This window comes from Strix uralensis, chromosome 3 (assembly GCF_047716275.1).
Source record: "Strix uralensis isolate ZFMK-TIS-50842 chromosome 3, bStrUra1, whole genome shotgun sequence".
Lineage (NCBI taxonomy): Eukaryota > Metazoa > Chordata > Aves > Strigiformes > Strigidae > Strix > Strix uralensis.
Genome location: NC_133974.1, coordinates 64,916,587 through 64,934,958, shown reverse-complemented (window position 1 = coordinate 64,934,958; position 18,372 = coordinate 64,916,587). Strand labels below are relative to the sequence as shown.

Here is an 18,372-nt window from a genome sequence, read left to right as displayed (position 1 = left end):
CACTGACGCTAACTTCTGCATTTCCTTCAATTTCAGCAAGCTTAGCTCTTAAGGTATTTTACTGCATTATTGCCCGATCAACGTAAAACAGCATCATCGCTGCGGTCACTCCCTTTCCTTTCCGTTCCTCAGCTGCAGACACCGTCAGATTCTGGGACGGCAGAAAACCCCCTGGTTAGCGTCTCCAGATTTAGCACAGCCTTGTGCTGCAAGGACCGCATCAAACGTCTGACTGAGGTGACAGGAAATTTTAAAATCTCCGCAAGCTTGCCTTGGAAAGGGTTCTCGCGGTGACAGAAATGTCGAAGCCGGTCCTTTTCAATGCTCCCGCACCGCCAGGAAATCCCGAGTCGGTCAAACAGCACTTCGGAGAGGCGGAGGCGCGCTCCGGCACCCACACCCCAGCGAGTCGCCCCGCGCTGAGGCACTGGGCCCCCGGTTGCCACACGCGGAAACCCCGGCAACGGGGAGACAAGAGAAACAATGCAAGGGGCTTCCCCGCCGCCGCCGCGCCCCTCGGCCCGGCCCCGCCCCTCGGCCCGGCCCCGCCCCGCCCCTCGGCCCGGCCCCGCCCCGCGCCGGCTGCTGACGCGCGTCTGGTCTCTTCCCGCCCCGCCGCGGCACCGGCACCGCGCGCAGCCAGAGCCGCGCTGCCCCGAAGGAGCCCGCTTGAAATTTTCACCTGGACTATTCGTGTCGTTTCCCCCGAAGGGAGGAGAGGGCGGGCGGCTCGGCAGGAAGAAACAGCCCCTTTCGAAACGACAGACCGCCTCAGCTCCCGCTTCTGGGACGCTTTCTCGGTGCGGTTTGCCACAAAACATCCAGACCAAACCTCCAGAGGTGCGAGTTAAACGCCCCAAGGAGTTCACCCCTCCTAAACAACAAACACGTGAAACATTGCTGTTTCTCCACGCTGAAACTCAGTGTGACGGAGGCTTCTCAGGACATCTGCCTTCCAGGACAGCAGCTGGCTTGGAGATGCCTTGCAATTTTTCACAATTCCCTCTTGTCCAGCTGCTTCGAGGAAAAGGCGTCTTGCTAGTTATTCTTTCTAGTCCGGTGCCTTTGTAGGAGGGATGGAGACATATCTGCAGGCCAGATGATGAGGACAGGGTCAAGCTGCCACAGGACTTTACACAGAGACCGTCCCCAGGAAGCAGCTCCCATGGCATATTGGCCTTCTGCTGCCCTCGTTCCATCGGATCATCAGTCCTTGCACTAAGGACTGAGCTCTGTCGGTTTTTCAAGCTCTGGAAATGGGTGTAATTTTCAAGGAGGAATAGGAGACTTCTTAAAACTGTTCTTCCTATTTTGAAGAGTTGATATATTTTTTCAAGAGAATGTTGGAGCCAGACAGACACAGGCCTTTACTACACCCTTCTCTTTCATTCTTACTTTTGTAAAGGTTAAATTTAGTGTCCAGCTAGAAGTGACATCAGCCCTAAATTGGATATTAGTATTGTGGTGGCTAAGCTTCCATCTTGTTGGCGGCGTCTTCAAATGTTCACAGAGCTAAGAGTCACCCTCTTTTACCACATCTCATCCATCTCCCCAAAACCCAGGACTCCAAACCCTGTGCTGCCAATCCCACTGGCCGCCTGATCCACATTGCTCCTCATGCCAAACCACATCCTTTCTTGCAGGGCCATCAACCTCCTCAGGCCTGCTCCCCTCCCGTGTGGCGGTGTGAATGACAAATATCCAGCACTCAGCATCCAGACGGGACCATCTCAGGAATCCTCCGTGCTTCTGGCAAGCTGCCTGCCCATCCCCAGGCACTTGCCGTATCCGAGCTGTGCGGGTTCCTCAAGGAGCACAGCTGCCTCCCGCGTGCTCTGGATCTAAATGGGAAAGCCAGATCTGCTTCCATAGCTTGAGCTAAGAGGCAGGATGCTTGAGCTATTGCCAATAAAAGAGCCTTACAAAAGAGAAGACAGCACACAAACCTCCCTGGCGTGCCAAGAGGTTTGGTCTCCGAGCTCTACTTTGATGCCTGTTTAGGGGCTTCACGTTAACCAGTAACAGGATAGCATAAATGCATAAACCTTGCAAAAGGACCGGCAGAGGTTGTGTGCCTTGAGCACAAAGTCTGGTGGGAGATGCTGGCTTGATCTCTACTTCCAAATGCCGGGGTTGAACACTGAGATCAGTCACCTGCAGCAGGAGTCCCCTGACGCAGTATGAAAGCAAGAAGAGGGACAGGCACCCTGTCGTGTTTCAACATCCCTACATCTGCTGTGACCAGTGCAGGTAGGTATTTGCTGATACGGGATTTAGCATCTTAGCTGAGATAAGAAAGTAAACATGTAGCTTGACAAAATGAGTTCAGGCATGAATCTATGCAAGCCTTTTGAGATACAAATGCCGCTAAACACCCTTACCCGTAGCACGTAGACGGCTAGAAAAATTTAATGTCTGAAGTCCAAGGTCTGTGAACATAAATCACAAGCACCTCTGGATTTTCAGTGCCGTCAGGAGTATACCCCAGCAGCAATCTTGAGCGTCTTGCTCAAGAATTTGTGCGTGATCCAGTTCCTGCTGTTTGATAAAGCCACATCTGCCACTGGGCCAGAAGTCTCTCATGTGTTCCCATCAGTCAGCCCTTCTCTTCCCCCTCACACACAAGTCAAGCAGCATCTACAGCCACTCGTAGGTCAAATCGAGGCAGCTACGGAAGATGTGGGGGGTAAGGAAGACTGCGGAGAGAAGGGGGGGGGGGATTCAGGGATGAGTGAAGGGATTCAAGGAGATGGGACAGACAGGACACACATGAAGTGAGGGGACGACAATAACTGTGGTACAAATTGTAGTGGTCTGTCCATCCATTCGGTTGTGCATCTCCAGTCTAAGTGGTGTATTTGGGGCAGAGGCAAATGACCTTCGAATGGAACAAATGTGTGGATATAGCCAACGTTGAAGGCATTGGGTTTTTTTAATAGAAATAACAAAACTGTCTTAACATCTAAGAATAAAGGGTAGTGAATAAAGCTCCCGGTTCTGTCGCAGGGTTGTCAGTTGTTCTCTAGGACTGGCATCTCTCCAAATGTCACGTGGATGCTTAGCACATCTGAAAGACAGACGACAGTAAAAAAGCTTTATTAGTGACAACTTATTCTCTCAAGAATATCTTATTTTCCCAGGCAGGTCTCAAAGACAGAGATAAAGGTCTCATGACTTAGTGAAGCAAGTGCAGTTAAATATCCTAGGGAGAAACTGTGCCTATCATTTCCGATTCAGATTTCACCGAAGTGCAAAGAGATTTGGTACATAAGGCACTCCAGGTTTACCACGGAAGGCAACGCTCACATCCTTTAGGATTTTAAAAAGAGCTTTGTTAGAGAGGAAGAGTGTTTGCAGATTAAATCCCACACATTAAACACGTGCCGTATGAGTGCGTATCTAGGAGAACTGGAAGCCACATTTTCTACCTCCCAGAAATATCCCCCGAAACTCCAGGCCGAGTCAAAGGCCATTAAAGTGAGGGTGGCTGTACAGAGAAGAAACAAGTTATGGGAAGAGTGTGAGGTGATGACACAGAGACTAGCGGGTCACCATGATTCTAGCTTGTGTTCAGTTTCTCAGGACACACAGCTCATTAAACAAAGGGCAGCCTAAAGCAAGGGACAGCTGACAGCACTTGAAACAAAGACTAAGCCAGGAAGGTGGTGGGGAGGTAGGGAAGAACATCAGCCACAATAATTTCCGCACATTTAAAACTGGCCATAGTGGTGTCATTTCATTTCTGCCCTTTGCAGAGGTACTTCAGCTACAATTGTATCTCTGCCTACAACCGAAGCTACCATCCACTATGTATGGTGCCATACGGCTCACATAGGCATCTCAGGGGTTCATATAATCCGTTAAGTCACACTGTGCTGTGCAGGAGCCCTAATGGCAATTGCTTCAGCAATGCACACCATCTCCTACTCCATTTCTGCAGGAACTGCATCCACCTCACTCTGCACACAAGCCTCAGTGGCTGCTGCTTCTGGACATCTGTGTGTGTGTCTCGCCAGAAATTAACTTCAGTTGCCACAGGCTGCACAAGGAAGGTCCTTGACAGTAGTATGGCCACGACCTGGTTTTGAATTAGGTATAAGATCTAACACGTGCTGGTTTTTAATTTGACAAATCAACCTTTGTGTTATGTGTAAGACTCACTGCAGTCTGTACTTCCGGAATACGTTCGTCGCTCGTCTCCTCTACTGTCAATTCTGTTATGGGCAGCTTCTCTGGTTCTGAAGGCTCCTCCTTTACAGATATCTCTTCCTTGGAAGTGACTGCTTTGACGCTGTGAAACTCTGTCGTGTGATGAAGATTCCTCTACTGTCCCCTCCACTTCAGGTATTTCTTCATGGTCTTCTACAGCTGCTTTTTCACATGCCTGCCACTGGCTTTCGTCTCTCAATACATCTACATTTTCACATCCTTCTGTGCTTTCTTTCACTGCAGCAGGTACTTCATTTCTCTCTGAACCTTCGGGTAGAACACCCTCTTCGACTCCGTTTTGGCCCTGAACGCTCCCTGCGCTTCCCTGGGGCTGGAGGCCATCCTCCTTGTGTTCTCCTTTTTCCAAGGACTGTCCAGGCAAAACAGTTTCCTGGCCTACAGTGTTCCCATCTTTAGCGTCAGCTTTCACTTCTGACTCAATGCCTTGTACTGTTGTAATTATAGCTGCTGACCCGGGTCTTTCACTAACCAGCTGTGCTACACCTGCTAACTTTACTCTTTCAACAACTTCATGAAGAACTTTTTGTGTCTGTTTGTCTAATTCTTTCGAATTTTGTTCAGCGGCCTCTACTTCTTGTACAGGCGTCACTTCCTCTGTAGGATCTGCGGTTTCTAACAACGGTGAAACAGCAGAAACCATCTCAGCTGTCTCCTCAGCAAGGGACACTTCCATTGTTTCTTCAGTGCAGGAAGCTTCTGCCGTCTCCTCCGGAGCTGTCACTGCTTCTGAGGTCAGCTCTAGCTCACTTGCTGTGGTGTCATCACTTACAGCCTTTCTCATCTCTGGCACTGTCTTAGCAGCTACCACTGCTTCTTCCACAGCAACATCTGATTCAAGTGTTTTCTCAGTTTCTTTCTCTTCCTTTTCTTTTGCCTGCTCAATGCACTCTGTCAGAGCAGCAGATAGCCAAGGTGGTGACCTTGCTTCGGTACCGGTAACCGCCCTTTCCCCTTCCACAAGGGCAACAGTAACTGCATGTACCAGTGCCTCATGTGCTTGCTCAACTCTTAGGGTCTCCTCCAATTTTTCTGCTCTCTCCTTCTCTGAGGTTTGTTCTCTCATCGCCTCAGCATCTTTCGCTTGTTGGCCTTCCATTTTCTCCTGCTCTGCTGCTTCGTATTCAGATAAAGGAACAACAGCTGGAATATCCAAATCTTCTTCAGTTGTTTCTGCCATGTCTTCTCTTGCTTGTTTAAGATGACTTGGTGCTGGCTTTCCATCTGACTTTTTCTTCCTACGCCCAGGCATCAGTTTTCTAAATGGAACGAATGATTCGTCTTTTCCAGGCTCACCGTCCGACATTGAATGCTCAAGGCTAGATCCCACAACAGAGTCTTCCGTTCTCTCTTCCATTCTGGTTTTGGATCTCCTTCTTGGAGCGACTAACCTTTTAAATGGTGCCCGTGTTGAAATAGCTTCCCCTTCGGATGGGCTTCCAGCTTGTTCTGGGGAAGAATTCCCTCGTCCTTGATCGCTCTCCTGAGAACTAGTAAGAACTGCACCTGTTGCCGTTTCTTTGTTCTGTCCAGACTCGTCTGTTTTTTGGCTTTCTCGACCAAGCTTATGTTCAGTGTCTTCATCAGATGATGATGATGATGATTTCCTGGCTCTTTTCTTTGAAGAACCTCCACATAAAAAAGCTTCCCAGAACACAGAGGTGCCAACCTTTTTTTTGGGCTTTTCTGTGCTTTTCTCTGGTTTCTGGTCCATCCCATCTTCTTTTAATTCTCCCTGATATTCATCAGTAGTATTTTCGGTTGCAGACACTGCAACACTCTTTGTCTTATCAATTTCTTCTTCTTTATCACTTGCAGAAGGTCTTCTGACACGCTTCTTGGGAGTCACCATCTTTTTAAATGATGCCCAGGGCGTAAGACTTTCTCTTTTGCGCGCCACATCTGCAATAGCAGCGTCTTCATTTTCAGTGACCTGCGTTCCGTCTACAGATTTCTCCAAAGAAGGAATTTCATTCATCTGCTCAGGAGAAGAAGCAGAACTCTCCCCTTTTTGTTCCTCTGGGCTATCTGGGGAAGCTGGTAAGTGCTGAATTGGCTCACCCTGTTCCCCTAACTTAGATTCTTCTCTTTTGCCTTTCCGCTTCTTTCCAGACAGTTTTTTAAATCCAGTACCCATAAAGAGTTTCTTTAAAGGGCTGCCTTGCAGTTTATTTTTTTCTTGAGAAGACAGCAGTTCAGCTTCATTTGTGATACCTTCTGGAGGCCTCTTTCCAGCTGCCTCTTCAGGCGTTATTTCTGTGGTTATTTCACCTGGTTTGATAGTATCAGTCATAACTCTGCTAGTTTTTCCCTGTAATCCTTCACCAGTGGGTTTGATAGACTGTTGATCGTCCTCTGTGTCAACTGAGCATTCAGAAGTAGAAAAGGACTTCAATCCAGGAGCACCCAGAGTCAGTTTTGTCTCATGTTCTTTGCTTTCTTTCTTCTCTGTGGTTGTGTCCAGAGCTTCTCCTTGTGTGATGTCTTCTGCTGTGGGTGATATTTTCAATTCTGCTTCCTCTGTTTTTTCATCAAATGTTTCTTTCTCTAGCGGAGCACGTTTATTTCCTTCTCTTCCTTCAGATTTTTTAAGCTGTTCACTAGAAATTGCAATTGCCAAAGACCCTGCTTCAGGTCTCTCTTCAGAGGATATTTCAGTTCTGACATCTATTTCACACTTCCCTGTTGACTCCAGTTTGTCTCCCGCCGGTAGGACTTCTGAGGATGTTTTCAATTCTCCATTCACAATATCAGAAACAACAGCTACCACTGAGCTTGTTTTTAGCTGCTCACTTTCTTTTTCTCCTTCTTCAGTTTTTTCTTCCTTTTTACCAAGATCATCTGAGACTTCCACCAGTTTTCTTTCTTGATCATCTCCAGCTTTTTTCTCCATCGCACTTTCTTTAACAACTGCTGCTGTTACAGCCTCTTTTTGTTCCTGCTCATCATGCTTGATTAGCTCTTCCTTCCCACTTGCTTCCACTCCTGTGTCTGCCACAATCCTTTTTGACGGCTGTTTTTCATCTTCACTTTGCTCCTTCTCATGCTCTTCAGTAGTTACTTCTGTCACGTTCCTCTCCTCATCTTGCTCCTCAAACTCAGATTTCTCCTCCTTTTCACTGGTTTCAGTTATTAACGTTGCCCCCTCTTTTTCTTGCCCATCTTCTTTAGTAGGAGACTGTAGTTCATCTTCTTTAGGCTTCCTAAACCTCTTCTTTTTTCCAAATCGAGTCCATCCCCGAGTAAAAAATTTTCTTAATGGCGATGCAGTATCAGTGGCTAAGGCAGCTGACTGAGAACAAATCTCATCTGCTTCTGGTGTTTTAGGAGATTCATCTTCTGTTTTTTCATTTTTCAGTGTGTCTTTGGTGTTGTCTTCTGCAGAGAGTGCATCCTCAGGCATCGCTGTTTCTTCTGAGCCGACTTCTTTTTGATCACCAGCTCCTTCAGGGACTTGTGTTTGCTTTTTTACAGTAAGCAGTTGAACAGGCTGAAAATCAGCAGGTTCTGATTTTCGTGTCTTCTTCACTGTGAATCTGAACGCCCAAAATTTAAAAACCTTTTTAAAACCCAGATCGTAAGACTGTGGCTCAGATGCACGGTCTTCTGCGTCTTCTTCCAAAGATGGCAACTGCTCGACTGTATGAGCATCCTCTTTCTCAGCATCTACTACACCGTCCTTGGTGCTTGAGTCAGACGGACTTGCCTCCATAGTTTCCGTGTCTTCTTTCAAAGTTGCACTGGAATGTTCTGTTTGTCCAACTGTGTAAACAACAACAACAAAAACCAGTTAGTTTCCTTCTCAATTTAATGCTATAGGATACCATTATATAAATATATATAACTTTTTTAATGTGTTTTTCTTCATTTTTATCGAACCTTCCTAAACATGCTTGTTTAATTATCTGCGTGCCTCTTCTGTGCGCTACTATTAATTTTTTTTAACGACTAGTTTTTGTTCTAAGGTTGCTAGAATTCCTCTTCTGCCTCAGGTCATTGTATGGGTCTTTCCGAAGTTTATTTGCAAATGCACCTCTCCAGCTTACAGCCTCTCATTCTCCTTCCTTCTTTTGCAGGTCTTTTTGTGGGGTTTTGTGTTTGTGGTTTTTTGTTGTTTGTTGGGTTTTGGTTTTTTACTTCAAGGCAAACTTATGTGAGAAAATAAAAAATATTTCTATGCTATCATTACTCAAAGAATGTACAGAAATTATGTAATGATTCCTGAAGCAAAGCTCCGTATACTTTCCGGGCGGAGAGAGACCTCCGAGAGAAAAAAAAAGAAACCAAACCGAAAAACTGTGCTGACCTAAAATGATGACAAGAAAAGAAAAGCTCATTTTACAGCCCTAACGATGAGGCTCCTACGTTGGGGCATTCTTGAGAGCTCCTAACGATGCACAATGAAAACCAGATTAAAAATTTTCTTTAGCAAAACGACTGCATAAGGAGTAACATAGACACCACAGGCAAACTCACCACAAAGGAGATGTAGCTCCACCTGCACGAACTAGACACATGATAGCTTAAAACACTCCCGCCTACCAATAAGGAGAGGTACTCCGTCCCTTCAAAGAAACGGTGATTTGTACTACAAGCTAGATGTAGTTCTTGCAAAGTGTCCTGTAGAAGCAGTTGTGTTGCGGTGAAAATCCAAGTTTCCACAAGGATTATTAAATGAGGAAAGCCTCAAACGATCTCACTGTGCAACCCTATACAGAGATTGCTTTTGCAAAGCAGTTTAACCTTTAATTACTAACAATAAAAGGAAATAAAAAAAATAGAGAACCCTTGAGGAAAAAGGCTCAGCATGTGATAAGCTCATTAAACATCGAGTTTAATGAAAACCCTATTGTAAACAGCGGTAGGATGTCTCGTCCCCTACTAACTGATTCAAATCACGTACAGTCCTCCCCAGGGTCAGCTCCAAACAGACCAGGGCTTCTACAGGCTCTGTGGTCAATAGGTGTTGTAAAGCTAAAGTACTTTGCATTAATAAACCTCCACTATTTGTTGAATTCATTCACTAGCTCTAGCAAAAACATTAGGAGTGAGGAAATCCAACAGCATACAACAGCAAGCCGAGAGAAACTCTGATGTCAGTTAGTTATCATTAGGAACAAAAGTGGGGTTGGTTTATTTAAATTTCATAATGCCATTTTGTTTCCCATAGAACGATAGAAGTTTGTGCAAAACCAGCAGTGCAAGATGTCTTTTCCTTTGAACTCTTTGCTCCTCCAAATACTACTACCTTTTCACAAAGCCCAATCAGTTTATGGTGCCAGCTCTCACACTTCAGTGGCTCACGCGCTACTTTCTTAAATGAGATGTACGGAGTTCAACGGACACAGCGTCGAGGTTTTGGTATCACAGGCTGGGACCCTGCCGCCACACGTGCAAGCAGACACCCCCCCCCCCGCCACGGCGTTAATCTCCTCTGGATTTTGCTTCATTGAAATTAAAACAGCTCTAGAGCAAGAGCTTCGTTTCTCTCATGCAAACATTTTTACAACATATCACTGACGCTAACTTCTGCATTTCCTTCAATTTCAGCAAGCTTAGCTCTTAAGGTATTTTACTGCATTATTGCCCGATCAACGTAAAACAGCATCATCGCTGCGGTCACTCCCTTTCCTTTCCGTTCCTCAGCTGCAGACACTGTCAGATTCTGGGACGGCAGAAAACCCCCTGGTTAGCGTCTCCAGATTTAGCACAGCCTTGTGCTGCAAGGACCGCATCAAACGTCTGACTGAGGTGACAGGAAATTTTAAAATCTCCGCAAGCTTGCCTTGGAAAGGGTTCTCGCGGTGACAGAAATGTCGAAGCCGGTCCTTTTCAATGCTCCCGCACCGCCAGGAAATCCCGAGTCGGTCAAACAGCACTTCGGAGAGGCGGAGGCGCGCTCCGGCACCCACACCCCAGCGAGTCGCCCCGCGCTGAGGCACTGGGCCCCCGGTTGCCACACGCGGAAACCCCGGCAACGGGGAGACAAGAGAAACAATGCAAGGGGCTTCCCCGCCGCCGCCGCGCCCCTCGGCCCGGCCCCGCCCCTCGGCCCGGCCCCGCCCCGCCCCTCGGCCCGGCCCCGCCCCGCGCCGGCTGCTGACGCGCGTCTGGTCTCTTCCCGCCCCGCCGCGGCACCGGCACCGCGCGCAGCCAGAGCCGCGCTGCCCCGAAGGAGCCCGCTTGAAATTTTCACCTGGACTATTCGTGTCGTTTCCCCCGAAGGGAGGAGAGGGCGGGCGGCTCGGCAGGAAGAAACAGCCCCTTTCGAAACGACAGACCGCCTCAGCTCCCGCTTCTGGGACGCTTTCTCGGTGCGGTTTGCCACAAAACATCCAGACCAAACCTCCAGAGGTGCGAGTTAAACGCCCCAAGGAGTTCACCCCTCCTAAACAACAAACACGTGAAACATTGCTGTTTCTCCACACTGAAACTCAGTGTGACGGAGGCTTCTCAGGACATCTGCCTTCCAGGACAGCAGCTGGCTTGGAGATGCCTTGCAATTTTTCACAATTCCCTCTTGTCCAGCTGCTTCGAGGAAAAGGCGTCTTGCTAGTTATTCTTTCTAGTCCGGTGCCTTTGTAGGAGGGATGGAGACATATCTGCAGGCCAGATGATGAGGACAGGGTCAAGCTGCCACAGGACTTTACACAGAGACCGTCCCCAGGAAGCAGCTCCCATGGCATATTGGACTTCTGCTGCCCTCGTTCCATCGGATCATCAGTCCTTGCACTAAGGACTGAGCTCTGTCGGTTTTTCAAGCTCTGGAAATGGGTGTAATTTTCAAGGAGGGATAGGAGACTTCTTAAAACTGTTCTTCCTATTTTGAAGAGTTGATATATTTTTTCAAGAGAATGTTGGAGCCAGACAGACACAGGCCTTTACTACACCCTTCTCTTTCATTCTTACTTTTGTAAAGGTTAAATTTAGTGTCCGGCTAGAAGTGACATCAGCCCTAAATTGGATATTAGTATTGTGGTGGCTAAGCTTCCATCTTGTTGGCGGCGTCTTCAAATGTTCACAGAGCTAAGAGTCACCCTCTTTTACCACATCTCATCCATCTCCCCAAAACCCAGGACTCCAAACCCTGTGCTGCCAATCCCACTGGCCGCCTGATCCACATTGCTCCTCATGCCAAACCACATCCTTTCTTGCAGGGCCATCAACCTCCTCAGGCCTGCTCCCCTCCCGTGTGGCGGTGTGAATGACAAATATCCAGCACTCAGCATCCAGACGGGACCATCTCAGGAATCCTCCGTGCTTCTGGCAAGCTGCCTGCCCATCCCCAGGCACTTGCCGTATCCGAGCTGTGCGGGTTCCTCAAGGAGCACAGCTGCCTCCCGCGTGCTCTGGATCTAAATGGGAAAGCCAGATCTGCTTCCATAGCTTGAGCTAAGAGGCAGGATGCTTGAGCTATTGCCAATAAAAGAGCCTTACAAAAGAGAAGACAGCACACAAACCTCCCTGGCGTGCCAAGAGGTTTGGTCTCCGAGCTCTACTTTGATGCCTGTTTAGGGGCTTCACGTTAACCAGTAACAGGATAGCATAAATGCATAAACCTTGCAAAAGGACCGGCAGAGGTTGTGTGCCTTGAGCACAAAGTCTGGTGGGAGATGCTGGCTTGATCTCTACTTCCAAATGCCGGGGTTGAACACTGAGATCAGTCACCTGCAGCAGGAGTCCCCTGACGCAGTATGAAAGCAAGAAGAGGGACAGGCACCCTGTCGTGTTTCAAGATCCCTACATCTGCTGTGACCAGTGCAGGTAGGTATTTGCTGATACGGGATTTAGCATCTTAGCTGAGATAAGAAAGTAAACATGTAGCTTGACAAAATGAGTTCAGGCATGAATCTATGCAAGCCTTTTGAGATACAAATGCCGCTAAACACCCTTACCCGTAGCACGTAGACGGCTAGAAAAATTTAATGTCTGAAGTCCAAGGTCTGTGAACATAAATCACAAGCACCTCTGGATTTTCAGTGCCGTCAGGAGTATACCCCAGCAGCAATCTTGAGCGTCTTGCTCAAGAATTTGTGCGTGATCCAGTTCCTGCTGTTTGATAAAGCCACATCTGCCACTGGGCCAGAAGTCTCTCATGTGTTCCCATCAGTCAGCCCTTCTCTTCCCCCTCACACACAAGTCAAGCAGCATCTACAGCCACTCGTAGGTCAAATCGAGGCAGCTACGGAAGATGTGGGGGGTAAGGAAGACTGCGGAGAGAAGGGGGGGGGGGATTCAGGGATGAGTGAAGGGATTCAAGGAGATGGGACAGACAGGACACACATGAAGTGAGGGGACGACAATAACGGTGGTACAAATTGTAGTGGTCTGTCCATCCATTCGGTTGTGCATCTCCAGTCTAAGTGGTGTATTTGGGGCAGAGGCAAATGACCTTCGAATGGAACAAATGTGTGGATATAGCCAACGTTGAAGGCATTGGGTTTTTTTAATAGAAATAACAAAACTGTCTTAACATCTAAGAATAAAGGGTAGTGAATAAAGCTCCCGGTTCTGTCGCAGGGTTGTCAGTTGTTCTCTAGGACTGGCATCTCTCCAAATGTCACGTGGATGCTTAGCACATCTGAAAGACAGACGACAGTAAAAAAGCTTTATTAGTGACAACTTATTCTCTCAAGAATATCTTATTTTCCCAGGCAGGTCTCAAAGACAGAGATAAAGGTCTCATGACTTAGTGAAGCAAGTGCAGTTAAATATCCTAGGGAGAAACTGTGCCTATCATTTCCGATTCAGATTTCACCGTAGTGCAAAGAGATTTGGTACATAAGGCACTCCAGGTTTACCACGGAAGGCAACGCTCACATCCTTTAGGATTTTAAAAAGAGCTTTGTTAGAGAGGAAGAGTGTTTGCAGATTAAATCCCACACATTAAACACGTGCCGTATGAGTGCGTATCTAGGAGAACTGGAAGCCACATTTTCTACCTCCCAGAAATATCCCCCGAAACTCCAGGCCGAGTCAAAGGCCATTAAAGTGAGGGTGGCTGTACAGAGAAGAAACAAGTTATGGGAAGAGTGTGAGGTGATGACACAGAGACTAGCGGGTCACCATGATTCTAGCTTGTGTTCAGTTTCTCAGGACACACAGCTCATTAAACAAAGGGCAGCCTAAAGCAAGGGACAGCTGACAGCACTTGAAACAAAGACTAAGCCAGGAAGGTGGTGGGGAGGTAGGGAAGAACATCAGCCACAATAATTTCCGCACATTTAAAACTGGCCATAGTGGTGTCATTTCATTTCTGCCCTTTGCAGAGGTACTTCAGCTACAATTGTATCTCTGCCTACAAGCGAAGCTACCATCCACTATGTATGGTGCCATACGGCTCACATAGGCATCTCAGGGGTTCATATAATCCGTTAAGTCACACTGTGCTGTGCAGGAGCCCTAATGGCAATTGCTTCAGCAATGCACACCATCTCCTACTCCATTTCTGCAGGAACTGCATCCACCTCACTCTGCACACAGGCCTCAGTGGCTGCTGCTTCTGGACATCTGTGTGTGTGTCTCGCCAGAAATTAACTTCAGTTGCCACAGGCTGCACAAGGAAGGTCCTTGACAGTAGTATGGCCACGACCTGGTTTTGAATTAGGTATAAGATCTAACACGTGCTGGTTTTTAATTTGACAAATCAACCTTTGTGTTATGTGTAAGACTCACTGCAGTCTGTACTTCCGGAATACGTTCGTCGCTCGTCTCCTCTACTGTCAATTCTGTTATGGGCAGCTTCTCTGGTTCTGAAGGCTCCTCCTTTACAGATATCTCTTCCTTGGAAGTGACTGCTTTGACGCTGTGAAACTCTGTCGTGTGATGAAGATTCCTCTACTGTCCCCTCCACTTCAGGTATTTCTTCATGGTCTTCTACAGCTGCTTTTTCACATGCCTGCCACTGGCTTTCGTCTCTCAATACATCTACATTTTCACATCCTTCTGTGCTTTCTTTCACTGCAGCAGGTACTTCATTTCTCTCTGAACCTTCGGGTAGAACACCCTCTTCGACTCCGTTTTGGCCCTGAACGCTCCCTGCGCTTCCCTGGGGCTGGAGGCCATCCTCCTTGTGTTCTCCTTTTTCCAAGGACTGTCCAGGCAAAACAGTTTCCTGGCCTACAGTGTTCCCATCTTTAGCGTCAGCTTTCACTTCTGACTCAATGCCTTGTACTGTTGTAATTATAGCTGCTGACCCGGGTCTTTCACTAACCAGCTGTGCTACACCTGCTAACTTTACTCTTTCAACAACTTCATGAAGAACTTTTTGTGTCTGTTTGTCTAATTCTTTCGAATTTTGTTCAGCGGCCTCTACTTCTTGTACAGGCGTCACTTCCTCTGTAGGATCTGGGGTTTCTAACAACGGTGAAACAGCAGAAACCATCTCAGCTGTCTCCTCAGCAAGGGACACTTCCATTGTTTCTTCAGTGCAGGAAGCTTCTGCCGTCTCCTCCGGAGCTGTCACTGCTTCTGAGGTCAGCTCTAGCTCACTTGCTGTGGTGTCATCACTTACAGCCTTTCTCATCTCTGGCACTGTCTTAGCAGCTACCACTGCTTCTTCCACAGCAACATCTGATTCAAGTGTTTTCTCAGTTTCTTTCTCTTCCTTTTCTTTTGCCTGCTCAATGCACTCTGTCAGAGCAGCAGATAGCCAAGGTGGTGACCTTTCTTCGGTACCGGTAACCGCCCTTTCCCCTTCCACAAGGGCAACAGTAACTGCATGTACCAGTGCCTCATGTGCTTGCTCAACTCTTAGGGTCTCCTCCAATTTTTCTGCTCTCTCCTTCTCTGAGGTTTGTTCTCTCATCGCCTCAGCATCTTTCGCTTGTTGGCCTTCCATTTTCTCCTGCTCTGCTGCTTCGTATTCAGATAAAGGAACAACAGCTGGAATATCCAAATCTTCTTCAGTTGTTTCTGCCATGTCTTCTCTTGCTTGTTTAAGATGACTTGGTGCTGGCTTTCCATCTGACTTTTTCTTCCTACGCCCAGGCATCAGTTTTCTAAATGGAACGAATGATTCGTCTTTTCCAGGCTCACCGTCCGACATTGAATGCTCAAGGCTAGATCCCACAACAGAGTCTTCCGTTCTCTCTTCCATTCTGGTTTTGGATCTCCTTCTTGGAGCGACTAACCTTTTAAATGGTGCCCGTGTTGAAATAGCTTCCCCTTCGGATGGGCTTCCAGCTTGTTCTGGGGAAGAATTCCCTCGTCCTTGATCGCTCTCCTGAGAACTAGTAAGAACTGCACCTGTTGCCGTTTCTTTGTTCTGTCCAGACTCGTCTGTTTTTTGGCTTTCTCGACCAAGCTTATGTTCAGTGTCTTCATCAGATGATGATGATGATGATTTCCTGGCTCTTTTCTTTGAAGAACCTCCACATAAAAAAGCTTCCCAGAACACAGAGGTGCCAACCTTTTTTTTGGGCTTTTCTGTGCTTTTCTCTGGTTTCTGGTCCATCCCATCTTCTTTTAATTCTCCCTGATATTCATCAATAGTATTTTCGGTTGCAGACACTGCAACACTCTTTGTCTTATCAATTTCTTCTTCTTTATCACTTGCAGAAGGTCTTCTGACACGCTTCTTGGGAGTCACCATCTTTTTAAATGATGCCCAGGGCGTAAGACCTTCTCTTTTGCGCGCCACATCTGCAATAGCAGCGTCTTCATTTTCAGTGACCTGCATTCCGTCTACAGATTTCTCCAAAGAAGGAATTTCATTCATCTGCTCAGGAGAAGAAGCAGAACTCTCCCCTTTTTGTTCCTCTGGGCTATCTGGGGAAGCTGGTAAGTGCTGAATTGGCTCACCCTGTTCCCCTAACTTAGATTCTTCTCTTTTGCCTTTCCGCTTCTTTCCAGACAGTTTTTTAAATCCAGTACCCATAAAGAGTTTCTTTAAAGGGCTGCCTTGCAGTTTATTTTTTTCTTGAGAAGACAGCAGTTCAGCTTCATTTGTGATACCTTCTGGAGGCCTCTTTCCAGCTGCCTCTTCAGGCGTTATTTCTGTGGTTATTTCACCTGGTTTGATAGTATCAGTCATAACTCTGCTAGTTTTTCCCTGTAATCCTTCACCAGTGGGTTTGATAGACTGTTGATCGTCCTCTGTGTCAACTGAGCATTCAGAAGTAGAAAAGGACTTCAATCCAGGAGCACCCAGAGTCAGTTTTGTCTCATGTTCTTTGCTTTCTTTCTTCTCTGTGGTTGTGTCCAGAGCTTCTCCTTGTGTGATGTCTTCTGCTGTGGGTGATATTTTCAATTCTGCTTCCTCTGTTCTTTCATCAAATGTTTCTTTCTCTAGCGGAGCACGTTTATTTCCTTCTCTTCCTTCAGATTTTTTAAGCTGTTCACTAGAAATTGCAATTGCCAAAGACCCTGCTTCAGGTCTCTCTTCAGAGGATATTTCAGTTCTGACATCTATTTCACACTTCCCTGTTGACTCCAGTTTGTCTCCCGCCGGTAGGACTTCTGAGGATGTTTTCAATTCTCCATTCACAATATCAGAAACAACAGCTACCACTGAGCTTGTTTTTAGCTGCTCACTTTCTTTTTCTCCTTCTTCAGTTTTTTCTTCCTTTTTACCAAGATCATCTGAGACTTCCACCAGTTTTCTTTCTTGATCATCTCCAGCTTTTTTCTCCATCGCACTTTCTTTAACAACTGCTGCTGTTACAGCCTCTTTTTGTTCCTGCTCATCATGCTTGATTAGCTCTTCCTTCCCACTTGCTTCCACTCCTATGTCTGCCACAATCCTTTCTGACGGCTGTTTTTCATCTTCACTTTGCTCCTTCTCATGCTCTTCAGTAGTTACTTCTGTCACGTTCCTCTCCTCATCTTGCTCCTCAAACTCAGATTTCTCCTCCTTTTCACTGGTTTCAGTTATTAACGTTGCCCCCTCTTTTTCTTGCCCGTCTTCTTTAGTAGGAGACTGTAGTTCATCTTCTTTAGGCTTCCTAAACCTCTTCTTTTTTCCAAATCGAGTCCATCCCCGAGTAAAAAATTTTCTTAATGGCGATGCAGTATCAGTGGCTAAGGCAGCTGACTGAGAACAAATCTCCTTTGCTTCTGGTGTTTTAGGAGATTCATCTTCTGTTTTTTCATTTTTCAGTGTGTCTTTGGTGTTGTCTTCTGCAGAGAGTGCATCCTCAGGCATCGCTGTTTCTTCTGAGCCGACTTCTTTTTGATCACCAGCTCCTTCAGGGACTTGTGTTTGCTTTTTTACAGTAAGCAGTTGAACAGGCTGAAAATCAGCAGGTTCTGATTTTCGTGTCTTCTTCACTGTGAATCTGAACGCCCAAAATTTAAAAACCTTTTTAAAACCCAGATCGTAAGACTGTGGCTCAGATGCACGGTCTTCTGCGTCTTCTTCCAAAGATGGCAACCGCTCGACTGTATGAGCATCCTCTTTCTCAGCATCTACTACACCGTCCTTGGTGCTTGAGTCAGACGGACTTGCCTCCATAGTTTCCGTGTCTTCTTTCAAAGTTGCACTGGAATGTTCTGTTTGTCCAACTGTGTAAACAACAACAACAAAAACCAGTTAGTTTCCTTCTCAATTTAATGCTATAGGATACCATTATATAAATATATATAACTTTTTTAATGTGTTTTTCTTCATTTTTATCGAACCTTCCTAAACATGCTTGTTTAATTATCTGCGTGCCTCTTCTGTGCGCTACTATTAATTTTTTTTAACGACTAGTTTTTGTTCTAAGGTTGCTAGAATTCCTCTTCTGCCTCAGGTCATTGTATGGGTCTTTCCGAAGTTTATTTGCAAATGCACCTCTCCAGCTTACAGCCTCTCATTCTCCTTCCTTCTTTTGCAGGTCTTTTTGTGGGGTTTTGTGTTTGTGGTTTTTTGTTGTTTGTTGGGTTTTGGTTTTTTACTTCAAGGCAAACTTATGTGAGAAAATAAAAAATATTTCTATGCTATCATTACTCAAAGAATGTACAGAAATTATGTAATGATTCCTGAAGCAAAGCTCCGTATACTTTCCGGGCGGAGAGAGACCTCCGAGAGAAAAAAAAAGAAACCAAACCGAAAAACTGTGCTGACCTAAAATGATGACAAGAAAAGAAAAGCTCATTTTACAGCTCCTAACGATGAGGCTCCTACGTTGGGGCATTCTTGAGAGCTCCTAACGATGCACAATG

The 18,372-nt window shown here is 46.6% G+C and overlaps 2 protein-coding genes across 2 annotated transcripts; both read right to left on the bottom strand.

The window, feature by feature from the left end:
- Positions 1-2,898: 2,898 nt before the first annotated feature.
- LOC141941637 (A-kinase anchor protein 12-like) lies at positions 2,899-8,602 on the bottom strand. The gene is given in 4 exon segments (XM_074864606.1): positions 2,899-3,067; positions 4,162-4,318; positions 4,320-7,989; positions 8,593-8,602. Coding segments are annotated over 4 exon segments (3,846 nt in total). The 3' UTR covers positions 2,899-3,058.
- A 4,037-nt stretch (positions 8,603-12,639) lies between these two features.
- Positions 12,640-18,344, bottom strand: LOC141941636 (A-kinase anchor protein 12-like). The gene is given in 4 exon segments (XM_074864605.1): positions 12,640-12,808; positions 13,903-14,059; positions 14,061-17,730; positions 18,335-18,344. Coding segments are annotated over 4 exon segments (3,846 nt in total). The 3' UTR covers positions 12,640-12,799.
- Positions 18,345-18,372: the final 28 nt, after the last annotated feature.